General features: G+C 37.5%; 1 protein-coding gene across 2 annotated transcripts in view; it reads right to left on the bottom strand.

Moving 5' to 3' along the window:
* The window catches only part of TASOR2 (transcription activation suppressor family member 2), an 84,464-nt gene extending 82,594 nt beyond the window's left edge, over positions 1 to 1,870 (bottom strand). The window contains exons 1-2 of one of the 2 annotated variants that reach the window (XM_037847907.1): positions 1,758 to 1,870; positions 1,009 to 1,503 (exon numbers count right to left, since the gene is read on the bottom strand). In XM_037847907.1, coding sequence (XP_037703835.1) covers positions 1,009 to 1,069 — 61 coding nt within the window. In that variant the 5' untranslated portion in view covers positions 1,070 to 1,503; positions 1,758 to 1,870. Of the gene's footprint in view, positions 1 to 1,008; positions 1,715 to 1,757 lie in introns of those variants that run through there. The other variant, XM_037847906.1, reaches the window with a different exon arrangement.
* Between the last annotated feature and the right edge of the window lie 23,039 nt (positions 1,871 to 24,909).

Here is a 24,909-nt window from a genome sequence, read left to right as displayed (position 1 = left end):
ACCCCGTGGGCCCTTAGATCACTCTTTTCCCCACAATAATACCATATACTTGTATAACACTTAAGTTTAGAATACATTTTTATAAATTTTATCATTCTGATTTTATCTTACAGGGAGAATAAAGAAAGAAGGGTAAGGAGGTAGTTATTGAAACTTGTGGCTTACAAATTGATGATTAAGAGAAACTTGGGGATTTTCAAAATGTCTTCTTCAAATTTTGAGGTTCATTGGCCACAATCTCCCACAAAATACTGCTTGTATTCACTTGAGAAAAACTGCGGAGATGCACAGACCAACATATTACATTTTCTATGCATTACTTGCTTTCTGCTAAATGACCCTCTCTACAGAGAGACCTCTTTCTTTTATACCTGCTTTAAAAATAAAAGGTCACGCGCTGCTCTGAAGTTTCTACCGAAAGAAACTTACCGAGCAGGATTTCATAAAGAATCCCCAGAAAACTATTTCCCAGCAAGTCCAATCCAAATGCGCGAAACTTCAGCCAAGTTATCTATTATAATACACACGAGGATGAACCTCTCCTCTGCCAGGCAACTCAAATGAAATGTTTAAGCCGTTCTAGACTTTTTGCCTTAAGAATGTGAAAGATGAATTCTGAAGCCCTATACGAACTTGCAAAATGATTACTCCCTAGAAACAATTAAGATCTATCTGTTAGTAGCATAGAGAACGGCAACAGGTTGCAAAAGGTCGAAGAATTAAAAAACCAGCAAAACCTTGCAAGAAACACCTACTCCTGACACCCCACCCACCCCAGAGCAGCGCAAACATCCAAAAACGCTTTAATCACTCATCGTCCAAGAAAAACATTCCAAGCCAATCATAATTTTTTAAAAATTATAATAGTGAAGCCCCCATTACCAACCACAAAAGCCCCAAGCAGTTATGTCGTGCATTTCAAGCCCTGGAGGACTGGACCTTCTCCTTCCTTCCAGGCGTCTACAGAGGTCCAGAGTGTAGTGCGCTCCGAAACCGTTGAAGTTTTACCTGTAGTTCGCGCTGCCGCCGCTCCGGAAGACTTTAAATTACTATTCAATTTCTTTCCCATGCTTTTAGATTTTGTCGGCTCCTTCTACACATGAGCTTCCTTTCCCTTGGTCCCTCGTGGCCAAATGTGACAATATATAGAGATGTTTTCGGATCTTTTTCTTTTCCTCCTTCCTAGCAGGGGACACCTTAAATAGCTTCTGTAACTTCCCTCCTCCCGAATTTCGAACAGATTAATCTCTATCCTAAGTTTCTGAAGGCTCTTCAGCACTCCACCTTAAAAGGACCCGAGCTGTCCACGTTGCAGTTCTCCCGCAATACGGTCAATCTTCCTTTCCGTCTGTCCTTCTGCCAAGAGCACGAGAGGGGCGGAGACGGCAAGGGGTGGAGGAAAGGGGGGACGACTTGAGGAGGGAGGGAAGCCCCGAGTCCCGGCCGAGACGACGGCGCCTGGGGCAGCCTGGGTCTCTCTCGCGTCGACGCCGCTCCCAGATGCTGAAAGAAGGGAGGAATGGAGGGTGGGATCGGAAGCCAAGCGGTCGTGACTCGAAGCCCTCAGGCCCTGCTGCGCCTGGAAGCAAGGCTTCCAGTTCTTCCCAAAAGGGTCACTGAAAAGAGCGATCCCCAGTAACGCTACACAACCTGAGGTAACATTTCCACTTGCCTGGGGACAGTCGCGAGCAACCGGAAGTAAAACCTCGAGGCTAAAGGAAAAGGAGAAAAAAAAAAAAGAGAAAGTGAAAACTGACCTGTGGCAGCACCCTAGGACAAACGAACGAATCACTGAGAAGCTGGGGCGCACGCGCGGGACGTGCTCGGGGGGTTCCACGCGGCACTCCTCAGTTGCCTCTGCTAACTCGCCCGGGATTGGACAGCGTCTCCTGGCGCGAGCGGCGGCCCGGTGGGCGGGGCCTGTGTCTCCCTAATGGCTTCCCGCCGGATGCGGAAGGCGCGCGCCGGAAGACCCGGATGCGGCGCCTGCGCGTGCTGTGGGTTCCCTTTCGCGTCACAGTTGCGTGTCTTTGTTTCGTCCAGGTTTTCACTCGCAGTTCTGCAAGGCTTCTTTTGCAGAACTGCGGTAATTCTGAAATCTGGTTCTTGTTTCAGTTCAGTGATGCTAAATAACGCTTGTCGCTGTGCTAGTTCCCCAAGAAAACGCTTCTGTAAATTAATCATCTATATGGAGAAGGCTAGGATGACAAAATAGCACAATTCATGTCTGTCTGTATCCGAGGTAAGTACAAATGGAAAGTATAATGTGCTAGGGATCCCACCCATGAGTCAGGCACTATGCCATGTGATAAGAATACAAAAAACTTCATTCAACTGAATGTGTAATTGATTACTGTGCCGGGTGCTGTATTAGGCACTGGGATTACAGTCATAAACAAGATAGGCAAGGTCCCTACACTTAATGGAATTTAATCTAGAGGTGTGAAAAACAGTAAACAGGTGAACAACAACAATAAGCAGAATTTCAGATAATGGTAGGTGCTGTGAAAACAAACTGGAAATGCTGGAGAGTGAAGGCAGAAGCTGGAGGCCATAGAAGATGACACTGATCGGAAGTGGAGAGATGTCTGCCCAATGCACTCAAATGACCAATTCCTAAGACACGGGTTTCAAAGAGAGAATGAGTTTATTGCTAGGTAGGAAGAGAAGATCAGATGGCATATCAGTCTAAAAATCTGTCTAAAAAGGTGGGCAGGTTTTAGGATAATGAGGACAATGGCTTGACATGGTGAGGTTAGAGATGATCTAATTATCAAGCATGCACAGATTGCTTACATGCTTACTTACAAAATACATTTGTGCCAGTTTGAAACTCCAGAAAAGCCATGCTTATTTAATCCAATTTTGTGGGTACAGAATTATTGTGGATGGGACCTTTTGATTACGTTATTTCCAGGGAGGTGTGACACTGCCCATTCAAAGTGGGTCTTAATTACTTTACTGGAATCCTTAAGAGAGCTCAGGGAGAGAGAGAGGGCTCAGAGCCAACAAAGACTGAGATGCTTAGAGAGAATGCCCAGAGACGTTTTGGAGACAGCCTTTGAAAACAGAACCATGAGAGAAGCTAAGAAATGAAATACAAAGTTTGCCCTGGAGAAGCTAAGGAGGACCCCCCCTCCCTCAGATGCTTAGAGAGAAACGCCCTTGGAGAAAAAAAACAAGGATGCATAGACGCTGAGAGAGAAGCCAAGAGACATTTTGGAGAAAGCAATAGAAACCGGAAGCTAACCCAGGAGAGGCCCAGCAGATTCTGCTTAAGTGCCTTCCCATTTGACAGAAGAACCCCAGATGCCGTTGGCCTTTCCTCAGAGAAGGTATAGTCCTATTGATGCCTTAATTGGGTCATTTTCATGGCCTGAGAACTGTAAATTTGCAACCTAATAAACCCCCATTGGAAAAGCCAATCCATTTCTGATATATTGCATTTTGGGAGCTTTAGCAAACCAGAACAGTATGTAAGAAAATGGTGGCCTTAATATGAAGATGGGGGTATTATAATGAGGTATAGTTTACTTATAGGTTAAAGTTTAAGCTACTGCATATGTCAGGTAGGCCAATTTTGGTTAGATCCAGCTCTGTCTAGCAAGATAGTTTTGGAATTGGGGTGGGTTAGCTCTGGGCTGACTCAAGGCCTTTCATTAATAAGCTTAGGGGCTGTCCTTAGTGATCATAAGACTCTAAAGTCAAGAAACAGAATAAAGGGGGTACAAGTGAGGGTCAGTCACAGGATTTTTACAATCACAAGATAAAGGCTATCTAGTTATACAGTCATTATCAAAGATGAAGGCAGCTGGCTTACAGTTCAGCAAAGTCAAGTATTTCCCTCTGGCTATTCTAATATAGAAAGTTAAAAAGAAATATCTGTATAAAGACTCAGTAATCATAATAATTTCTTAAATCCTAACTTCTCAGTTACAACAACTCCTTCTCGTTTGATTATTCTTTCAATCGTGAGGGATATCGGCACTATGACCATTCTTCGTGTTGAAAAGTGGTGTCAACGTTATGGGGTAGAGGAATGAAACTGGTTGTTTTTGGAGAGACCAGTACTTCTGGGTTTCAGGGCTTATCTGACATAGGAAAACGTCCAGAGGCTTTAAGTCTCTGAAAAATAACCAATAAGCAAAACTTTTTATAGAGTCTTAGAGAGACCCCAGGGTATTCTTTAGGATCCCAAAACTGTTGTTTGAGGCTTGGCACATTGTGGCAGTTTGCAATAGCTGGCTGAAACTTGCATAAGAGTAACCTCCAGAATTACCTCTCAACTGTATTTGAAATCTCTTAGCCACTAAAACTTTGTTTTGTTTATTTCCTTCCTTTTGGTCAAGAAGGTATTGCCAGTCCCATGATGACATGGCTCATCCCTGGGAGTCATGTTCCATGTGGTGGTGGTGGTTGGGGAGCAGGTAGTGAGTTTAGTTGCAGGGTTTGGCTTAGAGAGAGAGGCCACATCTGAGCCACAAAAGAGGTTCTATGGGGGTGACTTTTAGGCATTAATTATAAGTAGGCTTAGCTTTGCCATTACAGAAATGTTTCATAGGGGCAAGCTTCAAGATGAAACGTTTGCTTATTAAATTGGGAGCTGTTCTAGTTTGCTAATGTTGCCGGAATGCAAAACACCAGAAATGGATTGGCTTTTATGAAGGAGGTTTATTTGGTTACAAACTTACAGTCTTAAGGCAATGAAGTGTCCAAGGTAAGTCATCAACAATCGGGTACCTTCACTGGAGGATGGCCCATGGTGTCCAGAAAACCTCTGTCAACTGGAAAGGCACATGGCTGGCATCTGCTCCAGACTTCTGTTTTCAAAATGGCTTTCTCCCAGGACATTCCTCTCTAGGCTGCAGTTCCTCAAAAATGTCAGTGTTAGTTGCTCTTGGGGCATTTTTCCTCCCTTAGCTTCTCCAGAGCAAAAGTCTGCTTTCAATAGCTGTGTTCAAATGGTCTCTCATCTGCAGCTACTCTCTTCTCAGGTCCTGTGCATTCTTCAAGTGTCCCTCTTGACTGTAGCCAGCTTGCTCCTTCTGTCCGATCTTATCTAGTGCTCCAGTAAGCTAATAAAGGCCCATGCTGAATGGGCAGGGCCACACCTCCATGGAAATTATCCAATTAAAGATCTCGCCCTCAACTGAGTGATCACAACTCCATGGAAACATCCAATCAAAAGTCTCCAACCCAATCAACACCAATACGTTTCCTGCCCACACAAGACTACATCAAAGATGATGGCATTTGGGGGGACATAATACATCCAAACTGGCACAGGAGCCCCTGTTTCTTAAGAGAATAGCAGGAATTCCCAGGTGGGGAAGTTTAATAGTTCCATGGTTTTCTCCAGTCCCTCAAGTACCTTGCAAATACTTTTTCATTTTTTGCCCAAACTAGTCTGAAATGCATCAGGGTATTACATTAACCTGTACAGAATATCAAGATTTTATTCCATATTCCAGATTCCATGCCAAATAAATATGAATTAGGTTATTTAAACAAACTGACCAGACAGGGTAAATTAGATAGTGTGCTACAGAAAATTTAAATTTTGCACAAAGTAAACATCTCTTCCTTTGGTCTCACACTGAAGTTAAAGTCTTAAAATACAGACAATATCATTTTTAACTCTGTAATCTGATTTACCTTAGTCCTGATCAAATCAGCTTCTTTCACATCTCTAATTGAAGTCTGATCTCTTTTTCAGCTTCTTTAACAGTTGCTGTATGGAGTAATGCTGACTTTCAAAGCTGGAGAACTCTAACTCTGAGTCTGAGCTGTCACACAGATATGGAAAATTTCAGGGAACTACCAGGTTATACACAAAGAGCAAAGCATCTCAGAATATGGAAATAACAGTTGAAGCTCAGGAATAAATATCCTGTAAGAGCTTACAATCTAGGCCTTAATTTTCTTATAAGCATTTACTAAATGAAGGTATTTTCATAAATAAAAACATTTGTTGACTTATATTGGAGTCATCAACTACAAACTGCAGCGGAAGTTTTATCCTGTCTCACCTTTACACATTTACCAGGATTATGTTAATTAACAGGTAGGACATAATTTACATACATGTCATACTTCTCTTTTAAAGCCCTTTTGTTGTTGAAGATGAAGTTCTGACTTATAGCTGACTTATATGCTTTTAGAGAAGCATCAGAGCAAAGTAGTTTAACTGACAAGTAAATTTGGTTGTTTCACATGATCTGTAACCTTCTTCTAAGAATAACTGAAACCATTACTAACAACATTATGTTGTTGTCTAACATCATGCAGATGGGTATTAGTATATAACATGACAGTGAGAACATTTTCAAGTCTTTAGGAATTTTATACAATTTCTAAACATATGAATAACATTTCACCCATATAAATTTAGCTAACTGAAGGATAGAAAAATCCTTTTAATTATTGTAATACTTCCCGAACACTTCCTATGTAATATGTTAAACTGTTTTAGCACCTTACTTTTACAAGGTGAAAGAACAAATCCTTTGTAACAGTTTTCCTTTAAATATGAGAAGACTTGTCTTCTGAAATAAAGGATGATAAGGTCAACATAAACATCAACAAGGATATTACTCTGATACGATATAAAATCTGTCTTCTTGACAGAGCACTCAGATGGTTAAGAAAAACTTTTTATGACTTTTCATTAAAAATAGACCAACCAACTTTGAATAGGAAGTGAGATATGGTAGGTTAGTATAGGATGGAGTGAAATAGTGACACATCCCAGAGTAATTTAGGCAGATAATAAAAAATATATTTACAGCCTCCCCCTCCCAGCCCCGAGCATCTGGGGGAAGGTGCAGATGTGTTGCACATCCTCACCTGGACTGGTGTTGATGTTGTCACAAACATTGGGACTGGCAGTTTGATGTGCTGAGCCCTCAATCATGGGACTTGCCTTTATGAAGCTCGTTACCGCAAAGGAGAGTCTAAACTTGCATGTAGTTGTGCCTAAGAGTCTCCCCCTTAGTACCTCTTTGTTGCTCAGATGTGGCCCTCTCTCTCCCTAACTGAGCCATCTCGACAGGTGAACTCGCTGCCCTCCCCCCTACGTGGGACCCAACTCCCAGGGGTGTAAATCTCCCTGGCAATGCAGAATATGACTCCTGGGGATGAATGTGGACCCAGCATCGTGGGACTGAGAGTATTTTCTTGACCAAAAGGGGGATGCAAAATGAGACAAAATAGTTTCAGTGGCTGAGAGATTTCAATTGGAGTTGAGAGGTCACTCTGGTGGACATTCTTATGCACTATATAGATAACACCTCTTAGGTTTTAATGTATTGGAATAGCTAGAAGTAAATACCTGAAACTACCAAACTCCAACCCAGCAGTCTGGACGCCTGAAGACAATTATATAATAATGTAGATTACAAGGGGTGACAGTGTGATTGTGAAGACCTTGTGGATCACACCCCCTTTATCTAGTGTATGGATGAGTAGAAAAATGGGGATAAAAACTAAAGGATAAATGGGGTGGGATGGGGGATGATTTGGGTGTTCTTTTTTCACTTTTATTTTTTATTCTTGTTCTGGTTCTTTCTGATGTAAGGAAAATGTTCAGAGATAGATTGTGGTGATGAACGCATAACTATGTTATCATACTGTGGACAGTGGATTGTATACCATGGATGATTGTATGGTGTGTGAATGTATTTCAATAAAACTGAATTTAATAAAAAAAAAATAGACCAACCATCTACATTATTTTAAAAGAGAGAAAACTAAACTCCAGTTTTGTATAAATACATGGTTTGACACAAAAGCTCTTTGAAAATATAAACAGGCCCATCACAATTTCAGTCAGCATCGACTATGACAGAATTCACTTTCACAAACCTTTTACAACTTTCCCTATCCATTCAGCTCTTGTTTTACATATTAAAACTAGCCATTTAACTTAGGACAAACCATACTCTTTAGACAAGCTTATCAAATATTAGTCAGCATTGACAACAGTAAACAAAATTCACTTTCACAAACCTTCTATAGCTTTATATATTCACTCAGGCTTTGTACTACACATTCTCAAAGATAAAACTGCACACTCTTCTTTAACAAAGCATGTCCCGGCCCACAGGACGTTCAACGGAGGCTCCGAGTCCTGTGAGGGAGGAGTGGTATGGGACAAGAGACACGAGGAATGACAGCAAGACAGGTTTCTGATCAAGCTGCAAATCTTTATTGAAGGGGCAGAGCATATATACTCTAGGAGAGAGGGGGAGTGGCTAGCAAGGGCGGGTGGCGGTCTAGGATTGGTGGCTGCTGTTGCTAGGGCGGATGGCAGATGTAAGGCTAGCACAGGATTGGTAGCTACTGTTGCTGGGGTAGAAGGCAGATTGTAAAGCTAGCACTCTAGGCGCGAATCTTAGGCGTGAACGGCTATCACTTCCATAAAGAAGGCTGAGGGCAACTTAAGCCGTTATTGCATCAGCCCCAGCGGCCATGTTGCATATCTCCGGCATCGCTGAGGGTGGATTTTATACATGCTACCTTAATCGTCCCCAACAAAAGCACATCTTGTGTATTTTACATACCCACATACTTTAAGTTACCAAAAAGATCTTTGATACTGTCTTTGAACAGCTTATAAAAATAATTATTTTTAAAATAAAGTTTGTCAAAATAATAACTTAATTTCATTAAACACAAACTTACATTTTTTTTTACCATGATAAAAATCTTATAGATACAATGCTAGCTTAGTTTATCAATAAACTTGTATAAATTTAGGGAGAACATACCTAGGTAGAATAAAAAAAATTTTTTTATTCAAAAAGTCATCATAGTACAACTCAATGACAATAGTACAGACAGCCCAATTATAAAATGGGCAAAAGATATGAAAAGACAGTTCTCTGAAGAGGAAATACAAATGGCCAAGAAACACATTAAAAAATGTTCAGCTTCACTAGGTATTAGAGAGATGCAAATTAAGACCACAATGAGATACCATCTAACACCGATTAGAATGGCTGCCATTAAACAAACAGGAAACTACAAATGCTGGAGGGGATGTGGAGAAATTGGAACTCTTATTCATTGTTGGTGGGACTGTATAATGGTTCAGCCACTCTGGAAGTCAGTCTGGCAGTTCCTTAGAAAACTAGAAATAGAGTTACCATTCGATCCAGCGATTGCCCTTCTCGGTATATACCTGGAAGATCGGAAAGCAGTGACACGAACAGATATCTGCACGCCAATGTTCATAGCAGCATTATTCACAATTGCCAAGAGATGGAAACAACCCAAATGTCCTTCAACAGATGAGTGGATAAATAAAATGTGGTATATACACACGATGGAATACTACGCGGCAGTAAGAAGGTATGATGTCGTGAAACATATGACAACATGGATGAACCTTGAAGACATAATGCTGAGCGAAATAAGGCAGGCACAAAAAGAGAAATATTATATGCTACCACTAATGTGAACTTTGAAAAATGTAAAACAAATGGTCTATAATGTAGAATGTAGGGGAACTAGCAATAGAGAGCAATTAAGGAAGGGGGGAACAATAATCCAAGAAGAACAGATAAGCTATTTAACGTTCTGGGGATGCCCAGGAATGACTATGGTCTGTTAATTTCTGATGGATATAGTAGGAGCAAGTTCACAGAAATGTAGCTATATTAGGTAACTTTCTTGGGGTAAAGTAGGAACATGTTGGAAGTTAAGCAGTTATCTTAGGTTTGTTGTCTTTTTCTTACTCCGTTGTTATGGTCTCTTTGAAATGTTCTTTTATTGTATGTTTGGTTTCTTTTTAACTTTTTTTTTATACAGTTGATTTAGAAAAGAAAGGAAAGTTAAAAAAAAAAAAAAGAAAAACAAGGAAAAAAAGATGTAGTGCCCCCTTGAGGAGCCTGTGGAGAATGCAGGGGTATTTGCCTACCCCACCTCGATGGTTGCTAACATGACCACAGACATAGGGAACTGGTGGTTTGATGGGTTCAGCCCTCTACCGTAGGTTTTACCCTTGGGAAGACGGTTGCTGCAAAGGAGAGGCTAGGCCTCCCTATAATTGTGCCTAAAAGCCTCCTCCCGAATGCCTCTTTGTTGCTCAGATGTGGCCCTCTCTCTCTACCTAAGCCAACTTGAAAGGTGAAATCACTGCCCTCCCCCCTACATGGGATCAGACACCCAGGGGAGTGAATCTCCCTGGCAACGTGGAATATGACTCCTGGGGAGGAATGTAGACCTGGCATCGTGGGACGGAGAACATCTTCTTGACCAAAAGGGGGATGTGAAAGGAAATGAAATAAGCTTCAGTAGCAGAGAGAATCCAAAAGGAGCCAAGAGGTCACTCTGGTGGGCACTCTTACGCACACTTTAGACAACCCTTTTTAGGTTCTAAAGAATTGGGGTAGCTGGTGGTGGATACCTGAAACTATCAAACTACAACCCAGAACCCATGAATCTTGAAGACAGTTGTATAAAAATGTAGCTTATGAGGGGTGACAGTGGGATTGGGAAAGCCATAAGGACCACACTGCACTTTGTCTAGTTTATGGATGGATGAGTAGAAAAATAGGGGAAGGAAACAGACAGACAAAGGTACCCAGTGTTCTTTTTTACTTCAATTGCTCTTTTTCACTCTAATTATGATTCTTGTTATTTTTGTGTGTGTGCTAATGAAGGTGTCAGGGATTGATTTAGGTGATGAATGTACAACTATGTAATGGTACTGTGAACAATCGAAAGTTTGATTTGTTTTGTATGACTGCGTGGTATGTGAATATATCTCAATAAAAAAACAAAAAACAAAAAACAAAAAACTAAAGAACAAATGGGGTGGGACGGGGGGATGATTTGGGTGTTTTTTTTTTTCACTTTTATTTTTTATTCTTGTTCTGGTTCTTTCTGATGTAAGGAAAATGTTCAGAGATAGATTGTGGTGATGAACGCATAACTATGTTATCATACTGTGGACAGTGGATTGTATATCATGGATGATTGTATGGTGTGTGAATGTATTTCTATAAAACTGAATTTAATAAAAAAAATTAAAAAAAAAACAATGAAAAAAGAAGTCGTAAAAACAGGAAAGGACTAGAATTTGTCACTGCATTTTTTACAGCTGTATTTGCTTTTTTGTCCTATTGGAAGTTAAAAAAATCTCTTTATTTTCATAATATCCTAAAATTATGAACAATCTCAAAAGTATAATGACAATCATGCTTTGGAAAATATACTACAATTGTTTAATTTGTCCCAAGTTTAAATTCAGGAAAACTTTTTCATAGCTCTCAAAGACATTTTCTTTTACTTACTGAAATTTGGCAATTAGGTCTTAATCAATTACTCCTATCCTAAGGCTATTTATATTTTAATAATGATTTGTTTATTATGGTTACCATTGCAAAGGTATTATTGGAAAAATAATTTTAATTGGGGAATTCTTTCAGAACAAACATGGCCTATTCTGCAGCATTTCTTCTGTGCCTATCTCCAGGCTCAGTACACAGAATTCTAAACCAAGCCCACACCTCCCCCATTTTTCACCCAACCCTTCCCCCATAGCTGCCTTAGCTGGTTAGGCCCTGAGGGCAGGGATAGGTGAGACAGAAAGAATGAGGTCTGGTCTGTTGAACATGGTTTTAAAATTTTTAAATGAGGGCAGTGGAATTTAAGACCCCTAAAGTAGCCTTAGTGTTGATGAGAGTTCCTATGCCCTTCTTTAAATTGTTTCCAATTATTAGAACTATTTCACCTAAAGCTGTGACCTAGACAATTGGAAAAGTCTTTGCCATTTCCCAAGGCAGCCCTTTGCTGCCTTTGGGAAATTCTAGGTGGCAGTTTCTTTCCAATGTCCAGGTTTGTTTGCAGTAACTATATTTGCATCCTGGTGCCTAGAGGAGTTTTTTTTTTTTCTTCTTTTTCTCTGGGAGTCCCTGAGAAAAAGATGTGTGTGTGTGTGTGTATGTGTGTGTGTGTGTGTGTGTATTTATCTTTAAGCAATTTGAATAAAACTCTTTAAGAATTTTTTGTTAATTTGCTATTGCCATCCAGAGGTATGAAAATATACATTGAACAAGCAGACAGATGCAAATAGAAAGTTAGTTACACAAGAAAACAAACACAGGTACATACTTTTGAGAGGGACAAATAAAGGATTGAATATACATCATCTCATCCCATTTCTACTCTCTTTTGCAGAAAAACTGTAAGTGTAATACAGTGTCCTTTTCTATAGAACCATTTTCAGTCCATTTCTTTCCTGATTATAAGTCATATTGAGACCAGACTGTGTTACAGAAACAAACCATTTTTTGTTGTTTTTTCATAGGTTCATAACTAAAATCTTTACAGTTTTTCAAAATATAGCACAAAGGGTTAGGAATGCTATTAGAATTACAATTTTCCATTTTAAAGAATCTCTGCAATCAGTAACCAGTTAGGAACAGTTGAACATTATAAATACAGTAATATATTGACTAACAAATTTAAATGGACACTTGACATTTACTATTTATTTAAGTAACACACCAATCAATAACTAGATTGAACATAACAATTAACAATTAAACAAGCATTAAACACTAGATCTAAGTAACACACCAATTAATAGTTCACAGGCATCATACACTTATTTTCATTAAATACCAATTAATTGTTGGATTGCTTATTTTCTATGAGTATACTCAACAGACAAACTCAGGTCAGGGCCTTGAACACTGCAGAATGGTACTCAAAAACAGAAAGGTGTAGAAGTCAGAGCAAAGGGGGTTGTTCTAGAAGGAAGAACTGGGCCTGAGTCCCAGGTCCAGGGGACTCAAACCTCCATACTGACTCCCCAACCCACTTTTACCTTGATGACACATTCAGCCAGTCTGATGTCCAGACTTGGAACAGTGAAAGGGTTCTCCCTTTGAGGCTTTTAAGGAGCCAAGGGTCTGGAGTGCCAGCATGGCAGAGAAAAACCTGGTTGCTGAGCCTCTAGACTAAGAGTCTAGCAGCCACCAAAGGCTCAATTACTGTGTTTAGCTATCCTGATGGGGCTCTAGAAATTTGGGCAGTCTGAGTCCTTGCTTCTTAGGAATGTTTGTTGCATCTGGGTTGCCAAATTGATACTTGGTACAACTGAGGGTCAGTCACAAGTTTTTTAAAATCGCAAGATAAAGACTATATAGTTTTACAATCATTATCAGAGGTCAAGGCAGCTGGATTACAATTCAGCAATTTCAGGTATTTTACTTTGGCTATTCTAATATACCAGAAAGTAAAAAGAAATATCTATATAATGATTTAGCAATCATAGTCATTTCTTAAATCCTAATTTTTCAGTTATGTGAAAGAGGCAGAGCTATAAGATCTCACGAGTAAGGACATTTGAGAGCAAACCTGAATGATGAAGATGACCAAACTCAATTTGGAGGAAGAGATTTCCAGGCAGAAAACAAGGCAAGTGCAAAGGCCCTAAAAAGAAGTGAAAGAAGGCTGGCTGGAGAAGCAGAAAATGAAATACATCAGATATTTTAAAAAGTGAACAAAAACAGCATGTACAAGCCCCTGTTGGATCGCAAAGCAAATAATCATGAAATATTCAAGGCCAAGAATTAGAACATTTGTCAGCACCCCAGAAGCTCCCTCTTGTCCCTCCTCTCTCCAATCCCTATCCCTCTCTTTACCACCAAAGGTAAACACTATTCTGACTTCAATAGCAGTGTCTTCCTCACTTTTCTTTATAGGTTTCCACCTAAAACTGTGTAACTGTATAATTCAATTTTGCTTGTGTTTTGAACTTTATATGAATTGAATCATTTTGTCTGGTTTCTTTGGAGTAATGTATTTGTGACATTATGCTTTTGGTGTACTTTTTCATTTCTGTTGCTTTATATGTAGGTATGGATGTAGCACATTTTCTTTATCTGTTGTGCTGTTGATGGATACCGGGATTACTTCCAGTTCTTGACTATTACGGATAATGCTACTATGAACTTTCCTATTCCTGTCTCTTCGTGCACATGTGCACTCATTTCTGTTGGGTGTATATCTAGGAATGGAATTCTGGGCATGTTGGATATGATAGTTTGGATTCTCTTTTCAACAAGTATCTGTTCTCTTCACTCTCCCACCATTGACCAAGCTAAGTTCTCTACCCCATTGGTGATGGGGTTGGTCATGCGAGTTCCTTTGGCTCATGAAATATTAGGAGGACATGACTGGAGTCTTACAAATGCTTGTGCAATATGAGCTGGCTTTTGCACCCAGGTGATTTACATGAGGAGAATGGGCCTCATATAGCTTTTGTCCCTTCAGCCCCTGTGCTGGTTTGAAGCTGTTATGTACCCCAGGAAAGGCCATGTTCTTTTAATCTATTCTTGGGGGGGGGGGGGCAGACCCATTGTGAGTGGGACTGTTCGGTTAGGTTGTTTCAATTGCAATGTGACCCACCCAATTATTCTTATGTCCTTTATGAGAGTATAAAGGACAGAAAGAAGACACAGATGCTCACAGTGACAGAAACACCCACAGAAGCCAAAAGAGCCACTGAGCCAGAACCTGAAAGCAACAAAACACAGGAGAGAAGGACCAACAGATGCTGGCCATTTGCCTTCTCATGTGACAGAGGTGTCCTAGATGCCCACAGCCTTTCTTCAGGGAAGATATCCTCTTGTTGATGCCTTAGTTTGGACATTTTCAAGGCCTTAGAATTGTAAAATTGTAAGCTGATAAGCCCCCTTTGTAAAAGCCAACCTATTTCTGATATATTGCATTTTGGCAGATTTAGCAAACCAAAACAGCCCCCATGTGGAGCAGGTATGAATCCAGCCCAACTTAGATTAGCAGAACCTTAGTCATTCCAAAGATGAATGGGCTTCAAAATTAACTCTGTTGTTAAGCCACTGGGTTTGGGGTGATTTATTATGCAGTATTATTGTAGCAGTAAGGAATGTGTATGTTCAGCTTTAGCAGATGATGCCAGACTTTTTGCAAATTAGTTTTACAGAGCGGTATTCCTACAAGCAGTGTATGGGAATTCTAGTTACTCTACATCTTTGACAACACTTGTTAATTTTAGCAGCTTTAGAGGATGTCTTATGGTTTTAATTTTCATTGCCTCCAACTTTGTTCTTTTTCAAATGTTTTGGTTAGTCTAGGTCTTTTGGACTTCTGTATAAATTTTATCATTTTCTACCCTGAGAAACCTTGCTGGGATTTTGACTGGGATTGGTTTGAATAAATAAATCATTTTGGGGAGAGTTAACATTTTAACCATATTGACTCTTCAAATTCATGAACTTTATACATCCCTCTGTTTATTAAGGTCTTTTTAAATTTCAGCAATTTTTATAGTTCTTAGGTCTTACATTTTGTTACATTTATCTCTAATTGTTTTTTATTTTGGGTGCTATTCCTAAATGGTATTTTAAAACTTGATGGTATTTTAAATGTTTAATTTACAATGATTTGTTGTTAAGTATATAAAAATATAATTGATGTTTTCCATATTGACCTTGTATCCTGCAACTTGCTAAACTCACTTATTAGATTTAAAATTGTGTGCGTGTGTGTGTGTGTGTGTATGTGTGTGTGAAGTCAAACTTGTTGCCTACAAAATAGTTTTACTTCTTTGTTTCCAATGTGTATGATTTGGGGTGTATGATTTGGTTATTACACTGGTTAAGACCTCTGGTGCAATGTTGAATGTTGAATACAAGAGATGAGAGCAAAAAACATTCAGTCTTTTACCGTTAAGTATGAAATTCCATTTAGTGTTTTGTGATTGCCCTTTTGAAGGGTGAGGAAATTTTTTTCTATTCTTAGTATTTGAGAGCTTTTATCATAAATGGGTGTTGAATTTTGTCAAATACTTTCTCTGCATCTATTGAGATGATTATATAGTTCTTTTTTCACCATAATCAGTGATTTACATCAATTGATTTTCAAACATTAACTCAACTTTGAGTTCCTGGGATAAATCCAATTTGGTCAGAATGCATTATCCTTTTTATATATGCACATGATTTACTGATATTTTGTTAAGGACTTTGGCATCTTTGTTCATGAGGGATATCAGTCTGTAATTTACTTTTTTTGTAATGTCTCTATCTGATTTTGGTATCATGGTAACTCTGGCCTCAGACAATGAGTGGAAAAGTATTCCCTCTTCTTTTAATGTTTGGAATCTTTGATTAAATTTGGTACTATTTTTTGTGTAAGTGTTTGATAGAATTAACCAGTGAAGGCATCTAGTCATGGATTTTTCTTTCTAGGAGATTTTTAAGTACAAATTCTACTTCTTTAAAAGATATACAACTATTAAGAATATCTGATTTTTCTTGGATGAGCTTTGGTAATTTATGTCATTTAGGGAAATTATCCATACCATCTGAAGTTGTCAAATCTACTGGTATAAAATGAGTCATAATATTTTGGTTAGTCATGTCTATGTTGTCTGTAGTGTTAGTCCTTCTCTCTTTCCTGATAATGGTAATTTGTGTCTTCTCTCTTTTTACTCCTACTCTGGTGTGAGGTTTATCAATTTTATTATCTTTTCAAAGAATTAGCTTTTGATTACATTGATTTTCTCTATTTTTGTTTTCTCTCTCATTTCTGTTCTTCAGTTTTATTATTGCATTTTTTTCTATTTGTGTTGGATTTAATTTACTCTTCTTTTCCTAGTTTGTTAAGGCAGAAATGTAGAACATTGAGAACTTTTTCCTTTTCAAATAAAAGCGTTATATAAATTTCCCTTGAAGTGCTACTTTAACTACATTCTACTAATTTTATTTTTTTCTTTTTAAAAATTATTTTTTAATTAGAGAATTTGTAGGCTTACAGAAGAGTCATGTAACAAAATATCCACATACCCTCTATTGTTCACAGTTTGCATTAGTGTGGCAACTTTGTTACAATTGATGCAAGAATATTAAAATAGTGCTATTAACTATAGTCCATAGTTTATATTAGGTATATTTTCCCATATACCATCCTATTATTATACCTTATATTAGTGTTGTAAATTTGTTAAAATTCATGAAAGAATATTTTTATACTTATACTGTTAACCCCAGCACATCATCCACAACAGGGTTCACTGTGTTATACAGTCCCGTGTTTTATCTTCTAACTTTTATTCTAGTAACATACACAACCCAAAACTTTCCTTTTCAATCACATTCACATACATAATTCAGTGCTACTAATTATGCTCACAATAATGTGCTACCATCCCCATCATTCATTTCCAAACATTTACAATCAACCTATATAGAAATTCTGTACAAATTAAGCATCAGCTTCCCATTCTCTACCCCAAAAATATTCCCTGGTAACCTGTACTCTAGATTCTATCTCTGCGGGTTTGCTTATTATAATTAGTTCATGCCAGTGAAATCATACAATATTTGTCCTTTTGTGTCTGGCTTATTTCACTAAGCATGATGTCCTCAAGGTTCATCCATGTTGTTGCATGCATCAGGACTTCATTCCTTTTTATAGCTGAATAATATTCCACTGGATGTGTATGCTGCATTTTGTTTATCCATTCATCAGTTGATAGACACTTGGGTTGTTTCCACCTTTTAGCGATTGTGAATAATGCTGCTATGAACATTGGTGTACAAGTGTCTGAGTCCCTGCTTTCAGTCCTTCTGGGTATGTACCTAGTAGTGAGATTGCTGGATCATGGTAATTCTATATTTAGCTTCCCCAGGAACTGCCAAACTGTATTCCACTGTGGCTGCAACATTTTACATTCCCACCAGCAAAAAATGAATGTTCCTGTTTCTCTATATCCTCTTCAACACTTGTAATTTTGTTTTTTTTTTAAACAATAGCCATTCTAGTGAGTGAGAAATAATATCTCATTGTGATTTTGATTTTCACTTCCCTAATAGCTAGTGATGTTGAGCAGCTTTTCATGTGCTTTTCGGCCATTTGTATATCCTCTTTGGAGAAATGTTTATTCAAGGCTTTGCCAATTTTTAAATTTGGTTGTTCGTCTTATTATTGTTGAATTGTAGGATCTCATTTATCTACTTTTTCTTTCATTGCTTGTCCTTTTGGTGTAAAGTCTAAGAAACTTTGCCCAACACAAGATCCTGAAGATGCTTCCTATTTCAATTTGCTAAAGCTGCTGGAAGGCTATATACCAGAAATGGGTTGGCTTTTAACAATGTGAATTTATTAAATTACAGGTTACAATTCTAAGGCTGTGAAAATGTCCAAAATAAGGCATCAACAAGAGGATGCCTTCTGTGAGGAAAGGCTGCTGGCATTTGGGGTTCCTCTTTCACATGGGAAGGCACATAGCAATGTCTGCTGATTCTACTCTCCTGGGCCCTGGTTTCAAAATGGCTCTATGTTTCTGTGGGTCTTGCTTCTCCTAGGGCATTTTCCTTCTAAGTGCTCTCCCTTTATGAGCTCTCTTAAAGGACCCCAGGACTACTAATTTTCATATCTTGTGTTTTGTCTTCATAGTACGTTCTAATCTTCTTTGTGATTTCTCCTTTGACCCATGGATTATTTAAATTATGTTACTTATTTTTCAAATATGGGGAGATTTTCCAGATATCACTCTGTTGCTTTTTTATTAAATTCTATTTTGGTCAGGAAACATACTTTTTATGATTTTAATCTGGGTAAATTTATTGAGAGTTGTTTTATGACCCAGAATATGGTCTATGTTAGTGTTTTATATGCACTTGAAAAAAAAGTATTTTGTGGTTGTTTAGTTGTTTATTCTATAAATGTTAATTAGGTCAAATAGGTTGCTATGGTCGTTCAACTCTTCTATATCATTTCTGGTTTCCTGTCTATGGGTTCTATCAACTACTAAGAGGAGTGCAGAAATCTCCAACTATGATTGTGAATTTGACTATTACTCCCTTCTGTTCTATTCAGTTTTTGCTTCATGTGTTTTGAATCTCTGTTAATAGGTACATACACATTAGGATTGTTGTTTCCTCTTGGTGAATTGACTCCTTTATCATTATAAAATATCATTCTCTGGTAATGTTTCTTGTTCTGTTGACTACTTTATCTGATATAATATAGCCACTTCAGCTTCATTTTGGTTAGTATTTACAAGGTATACTTTTCTGTCCTTTTACTTTTAACTTGTCCATATCTTTACATTTAAAGTGTGTTTCTTTTAGAGGGCATATAGTCAGGTCTTGCTTTATCTAATCTGGCAATTTCAAACTTTAAAAGTATTTAGACAATTTATATTTAATCTAATTATCAATATGTGTGGATTTTAAGTTACCACATCACTGTTTGTTTTCTTTGTTCCATCTATTCTTTGATTCATTTTTTCCTTTTTTTCTGCCTTCTTTTGATTGAATTAAGTCTTTTTTATAATTCTATTTTATCTCTACTATTGACTTATTAGTTATGCCTCTTTATTTTATTTATTTAGTAGATGCTTTATGGTTCACAGAAAATATCTTTAACTTACCACGCTCAAATTTCAATTAATATTATACCACTTTGTGTAAAATATAAGAACCTTACACCAGTATACTTCCATTTCCCCCTTCCTGACTTTTGTGTCAATATTGTTTTACATTTTTCTTCCCCTATGTTATGGACCCCATAATACTTTGCTATTATTTTTGCTATAAAAAATCAGTTATATTTCAAAGAGATTAAAAAGACAAAAATGTTTTATGTTAATGCAAATATTTACCATTTCCTTCACTCTTCATTCATTTGTATAGATCCACATTTCAGTCTGAAATCATGTTCCTTCTAAGTAAAGAAATTCCTTTAGCATTTCTTGGAATGTTTCTGTGGACACGTTTTTGTTTCCGTAGGAAGACAGCTAGGAGTAGAATTGCTGAGTCATATGATAATTCTATATTTGAAATTTTTAGGAACTGTCGGTTTTCCAAATGGCTGCATCACATTTCCAACAGCAAGATAGGAAGATTCCAGTTTCTCCACATTTTTGTAACACATAATAGTCTACCTTTTTTTATGATAGCCATCTTATCAAAGTGGTCTTATTTTGCATTTCCCTAATGACTAATGATGTTGAGGAACCCTTCATGTGCTTATTGTCCATTTATAAATCTTCTTTGGAGAAATGTCTATTCAAATTCTTTTCCAATTTTATAATTAGGTTATTTGTCTTATTATTGAACTGTAAGAGGTCTTTATATATTCTGGATACAAGAATCACTTCTCAGATATAAGATTTTCAAATATTTTCTGCTATTCTAAGAGTTGCCTTTTCAATTTCTCAGTTATATACTTTGAATTGTACAAGTTTTAAATTTTGATGACAATTTTTCAATATTTTCTTTTGTCACTTTTGTGCTTTTCCTGTCATATCCAAGAAAGCATCACCTAACCCAAGGTCATAAAGATTTTTCCCTATGTTTTCTTCTCTTACATTTAGATCTATGAACTCTTTTGAGCTAATTTTTGTATATAGTATGAAATAGGGGTCCAATTTCATTCTTTTGCATCTGTTTATCCAGTTGTTTCAGCACCATTTATTAAAAAGCCTCTTCTACCCCAATTGAATTGTCTTGGCTTCCTTGTCAAAAATCATATGATACAATGAATGTAAGGGTTTATTACTGGACTATCAGTTCCATCCTATTGATCTATAAGGCTGTCCTTAATACCAATACCATAGTCTTGATTATTGTAGCTTTATGGTATGTTCTGAAACCAGGAAGAATGTCTCCTTCAACTTTGTTCTTTTTTAATACTGTGTTGGCTATTCTGTGTCCCTTGCATTTCCATATGAACTTTAAGATCAGTTTGTCAATTTCTGCAAAAAAAAAACAGCTAGGATTTTGATAGGGATTACTTTGAATCTGTAGATCAATTTGGGGAGTCTTGCCATCTTAACAATATTGTCTTCCAATTCACGAGCATGGCATATCCTTCCATTTATTTAGATCTTCTTAATTTCTTTAAATGACATTTTTAGTTTTCAGTGTATAAGTGCTGCACTTCTTTTGTTAAATTTAATCCAAAGTATTTTATTTTTTATGATATTTAGAATGGAATTTTCTTAATTTCATTTTTGGACTTCTCATTTTAGTATATGGGAATACAACAGATTTTTGTATGTTGATCTTGTATTCTGAAACCTTGTTGAACTCTTATTAGTTCTAGTGAACTCCTTAAGACAGTCTCTATATAAGATCATGTTGTCAATGGACACAGATAGTTTTAATTCTTCCACTCCAATCTAGATCCCCCCCCCTTTTTTTTAATCCTGAATTCAAATTAGCTTTCTCAGTTACCTAACCCCTTCTCAGTTTCACACTGTGCTACTTTTTGCTATATGGTTCCGGGAAATCAGCAACTACTAGAGTTTCAGTTTCCAGACCTGTAAAATGGGGATAATAGGCTCTACTTCAGAGTGTGGTTCTAAAGATTAAAAAAGTTAATGCATGCTAATGTTCTTAGCACAATATCCAACATAAAGTCAATACTTAATAAATGCCATGATGTCACGATGATGAGGAGTGCTATTGTTTATGCTGCTCTTTTACTCAAAACTTCCCTCAACTCTGTCTCCCTTTTGACAAAATACTAGCCATCCTTCAAGTCTTAAGTCTTTTCTGAAATCTTACCTTTTTATAAAGTCGTTTCTTATCTCATCCAACCAGACGTCTTCTATCTTACCTTTGAACCCTCATAATGTGCTCTCCTTTCTTTTGGAATTTATCTTTCTTTGTGTCCCACAATTATTTTTGCACTATTTAAAAAGTTCTTCCTATAGCCATTCTCATTCAAAAACCACAACAAAGATTCCCAAATAGATAATTAACCCCTCAAGGCGGGGACTGCTGATTTACTCATCTTTACATCACTCTCAATATCCAGCATGATTGTATAGCATATCCTCAAGTGCCTGCTTTATTTATAAAATAAGTTTCAGAAATTATTACATTTATTGATAAATCCAGTTTGCTGGATTACCTGTCATAGGTCCTCGGAATTCCACATTATGAAATGACAGCCATAGAGTTTGGTATTTACTATCTCCTAAAACCCCTGGCTCCCTTAGGGGATTACTTAATAGAAAAGAGTATCTTTAGGATGATGGTAAAATTGTGATGTTTTCATTTCCTAGACTGCTGAAGTAAATAACCTGAAATGGGTTTGGTTAAATGATGGTGTGCCAGTTTGAATGTATTATGTCCCCCAAACACCATTATCTTTGATGTAATCTTGTGTGGGCAGACCTATCAGTGTTAATTAGATTGTAATTCTTTTGAGTGTTTCGCTGGAGATGTGCCCCACCCAACTGTTGGTGATGACTCTGATTGGATAATTTCCATGGAGGTGTTGGCCCGCGATTCAAGGTGGGTCTGAATTAAATTACTGGAGCACTATATAGGATCAGACAGAAGGAGCAAGCTAGTACAGCCAAGAGGGACACTTTAAAGAACGCACTGGAACTGAGAGAGGAGCGTCAGCTTACAGAGACATTTTGGAGAAGGTCTTTGAAAGCAGACTTTTGCTCCAGAGAAGCTAAGAGAGGACAAACACCCCAAGAGCAACTGAGAGTGACATTTTTGAGGAGCGGAAGCCTCGAGAGAAACGTCCTGGGAGAAAGCCATTTTGAAACCAGAACTTGGAGCAGACACCAGCCACTTGCCCTCCCAGCTAACAGAGGTTTTTCCAGACACCATCGGCCATCCCCCAGCGAAGGTACATGATTGTTGATGTGTTACCTTGGACACTTTATGGCCTAAAGACTGTAACTGTGTAACCAAATAAACCCCGTTTTATAAAAGCCGATCCTTCTCTGGTATTTTGCATTCTGGCAGCATTAGCAAACCAGAACAGATGGGAATTTATTTGCTCATGGTTTTGAGGCTGGGAAAATATCCAAATCAAGGCATCATCAAGGCAATACTTTCTCTCTGAAGACTGTGGTGTTCTGGGGCTGGCTGCTGGTGATCCTTGGTTCCTCTGTCACATGGCAAGGCACATGGTGGCCTTGGTCTCTCCCTCTCTTTCAGGTTCCGTTTCAGCTTCTTGCTTCCTGTGGCTTTCCTGGATGCCTTTTATTTCATTTTCCTGCCTAATTGCTCTGGCTAGAACCTCCAGTACAATATTGAAGAGAAGTGATGAGAGCAGAAATCCTTGTCTTGTTCTTGATCTTAGGGGCAAAGCTTTTAATCTTTCATGCTGGCCCTAGACTGTTCTTCATGGGAAGTTTTTGTTTATTTTAAATTATTGATTCATTCTTTTTTTTCTCTTATTTTAGGCATATTTATGTTTTCTATTTTTTTCAGTAGATTTTGATTATTTGTATCTTTATAGGAATTTGTCCAATTCATCTACATTATCTACTTTGTTGGCATACAGTTTTTCAAAGTATTCTCTCACAATTCTTTTAATTTTTGTATGATCCTAATGCCTTTTTGCAGAGATGACATGTCACTGCTCTTTCAATTTCTTCTATAAATCAGTCTATTAAGTTTTTTAAACAGTTTGATTATGGAAATTTTCAAGCATACAGGTAAGTAGAAAAAATAGGATAATGTGCCCATTACCCACTTTTTGCTAATTATGAATCTTTTTTTCAACTTGTTTCATCCATCTCTCACACTGTATTGACTTACTTATTATCTTGTGTATTTTAAAGCACATCCCAGATATCATGTCATTTTACCAGTAAACATTTCAGAATGCATCTTTAACTGATAGATATTTATATGTGTGCATTTTTATGTATACCCACTCCACAAAACCCTTATCACATCTAATAAAAATTATTAATACTTTCTTAAAGGCATCTAAGACCTAGTCCATATTCAAAATTTCCAATTTACCCAATTGAATCAACTATTTGTTTTTATAGTTGGTTTGCTTGAAAAACCTTTCAAGGTCCCTATGTCAATTTGCATTGTCTTTTAGGTCTCATTCATTATTTCTAGAATTCCATTTATATATTGGGGAAACTGAGTCATTTGTCCTATTAATGTCCACATTCTGGATTTGGTAGATTTTTAAAATAGTGTTATTTTATTGTCCCTTTATTCCATTTAACTAGCATTCCTGTGAACTGGTAGTCAGATCCAAAGACTTGATGAAATATAATGAATTCTTGAATAAGTTTTTGTAACTTATTTTTCAAAAAATATTAATTTCATCCAATGTATTAGTTTACTGTATCTGCTGTAATGATTACCATAAATTTAGTGGCTTAAAATAATACAGATTTATTATCTCACAGTTCTGGAGAAAAAAGTCTGAAGTGTGTCTTTCCGGGTTAAAGTCATGGTATCAGAAGAGCAGTGTTCCTTGTGGAGGCTCCTGGGGAGATTGTTTTCTTGCTTTATCCAGCTTCTGAATGTCACCTGCATCCTTTGGCTTGTGGGCTCTTCCTCCATCTTCAAAGCCAGCAATATAACCTATTCAAATCTCTCTCTGACTCTGACTCTCCTGTCTCCCTCTTTCAATCATAAGGACCCTTGTGATTATGTTGGACCCACCTGAATAATACAGGATTATCTCCCCATCTCAAGATCCTTAACTTAATCATATCTGCAAAGTGCCTTTTGCCGTGTGAGGTTTCAGAGATTAGGTCATGTGTGTCTTTGGGGAGCCATTATTCTTCCTACCACATCTAGATTTCCAAATTATTTATATATGGTCATACTTAGTGTTCTCAAAACTAAAGATAGCTAAAGGATACAGAGTTTCTTTATCAGGTGATAAAAATGTTCTAAAATTGACTGTGTTGATCATTGCACATGTCTGTGAATATACTAAAAACTGTTGAATTTTTACATTTTAAACAGGTGAATTGTATGATATGTGAATTATTTCTCAATAAAGCTGTTTAAAAATACAATACACCAGACACATTTCTGAATTGTTTTAATGAACTAACTTATTCATTCTCACATCAATCCTCTGAGGTAAGATCTATTAATTCCTCATTTTCAGATA

Source organism: Choloepus didactylus, chromosome 8 (assembly GCF_015220235.1).
Source record: "Choloepus didactylus isolate mChoDid1 chromosome 8, mChoDid1.pri, whole genome shotgun sequence".
In the NCBI taxonomy this organism is placed as follows: domain Eukaryota; kingdom Metazoa; phylum Chordata; class Mammalia; order Pilosa; family Megalonychidae; genus Choloepus; species Choloepus didactylus.
This window is presented reverse-complemented; position numbering and strand designations above follow the sequence as displayed.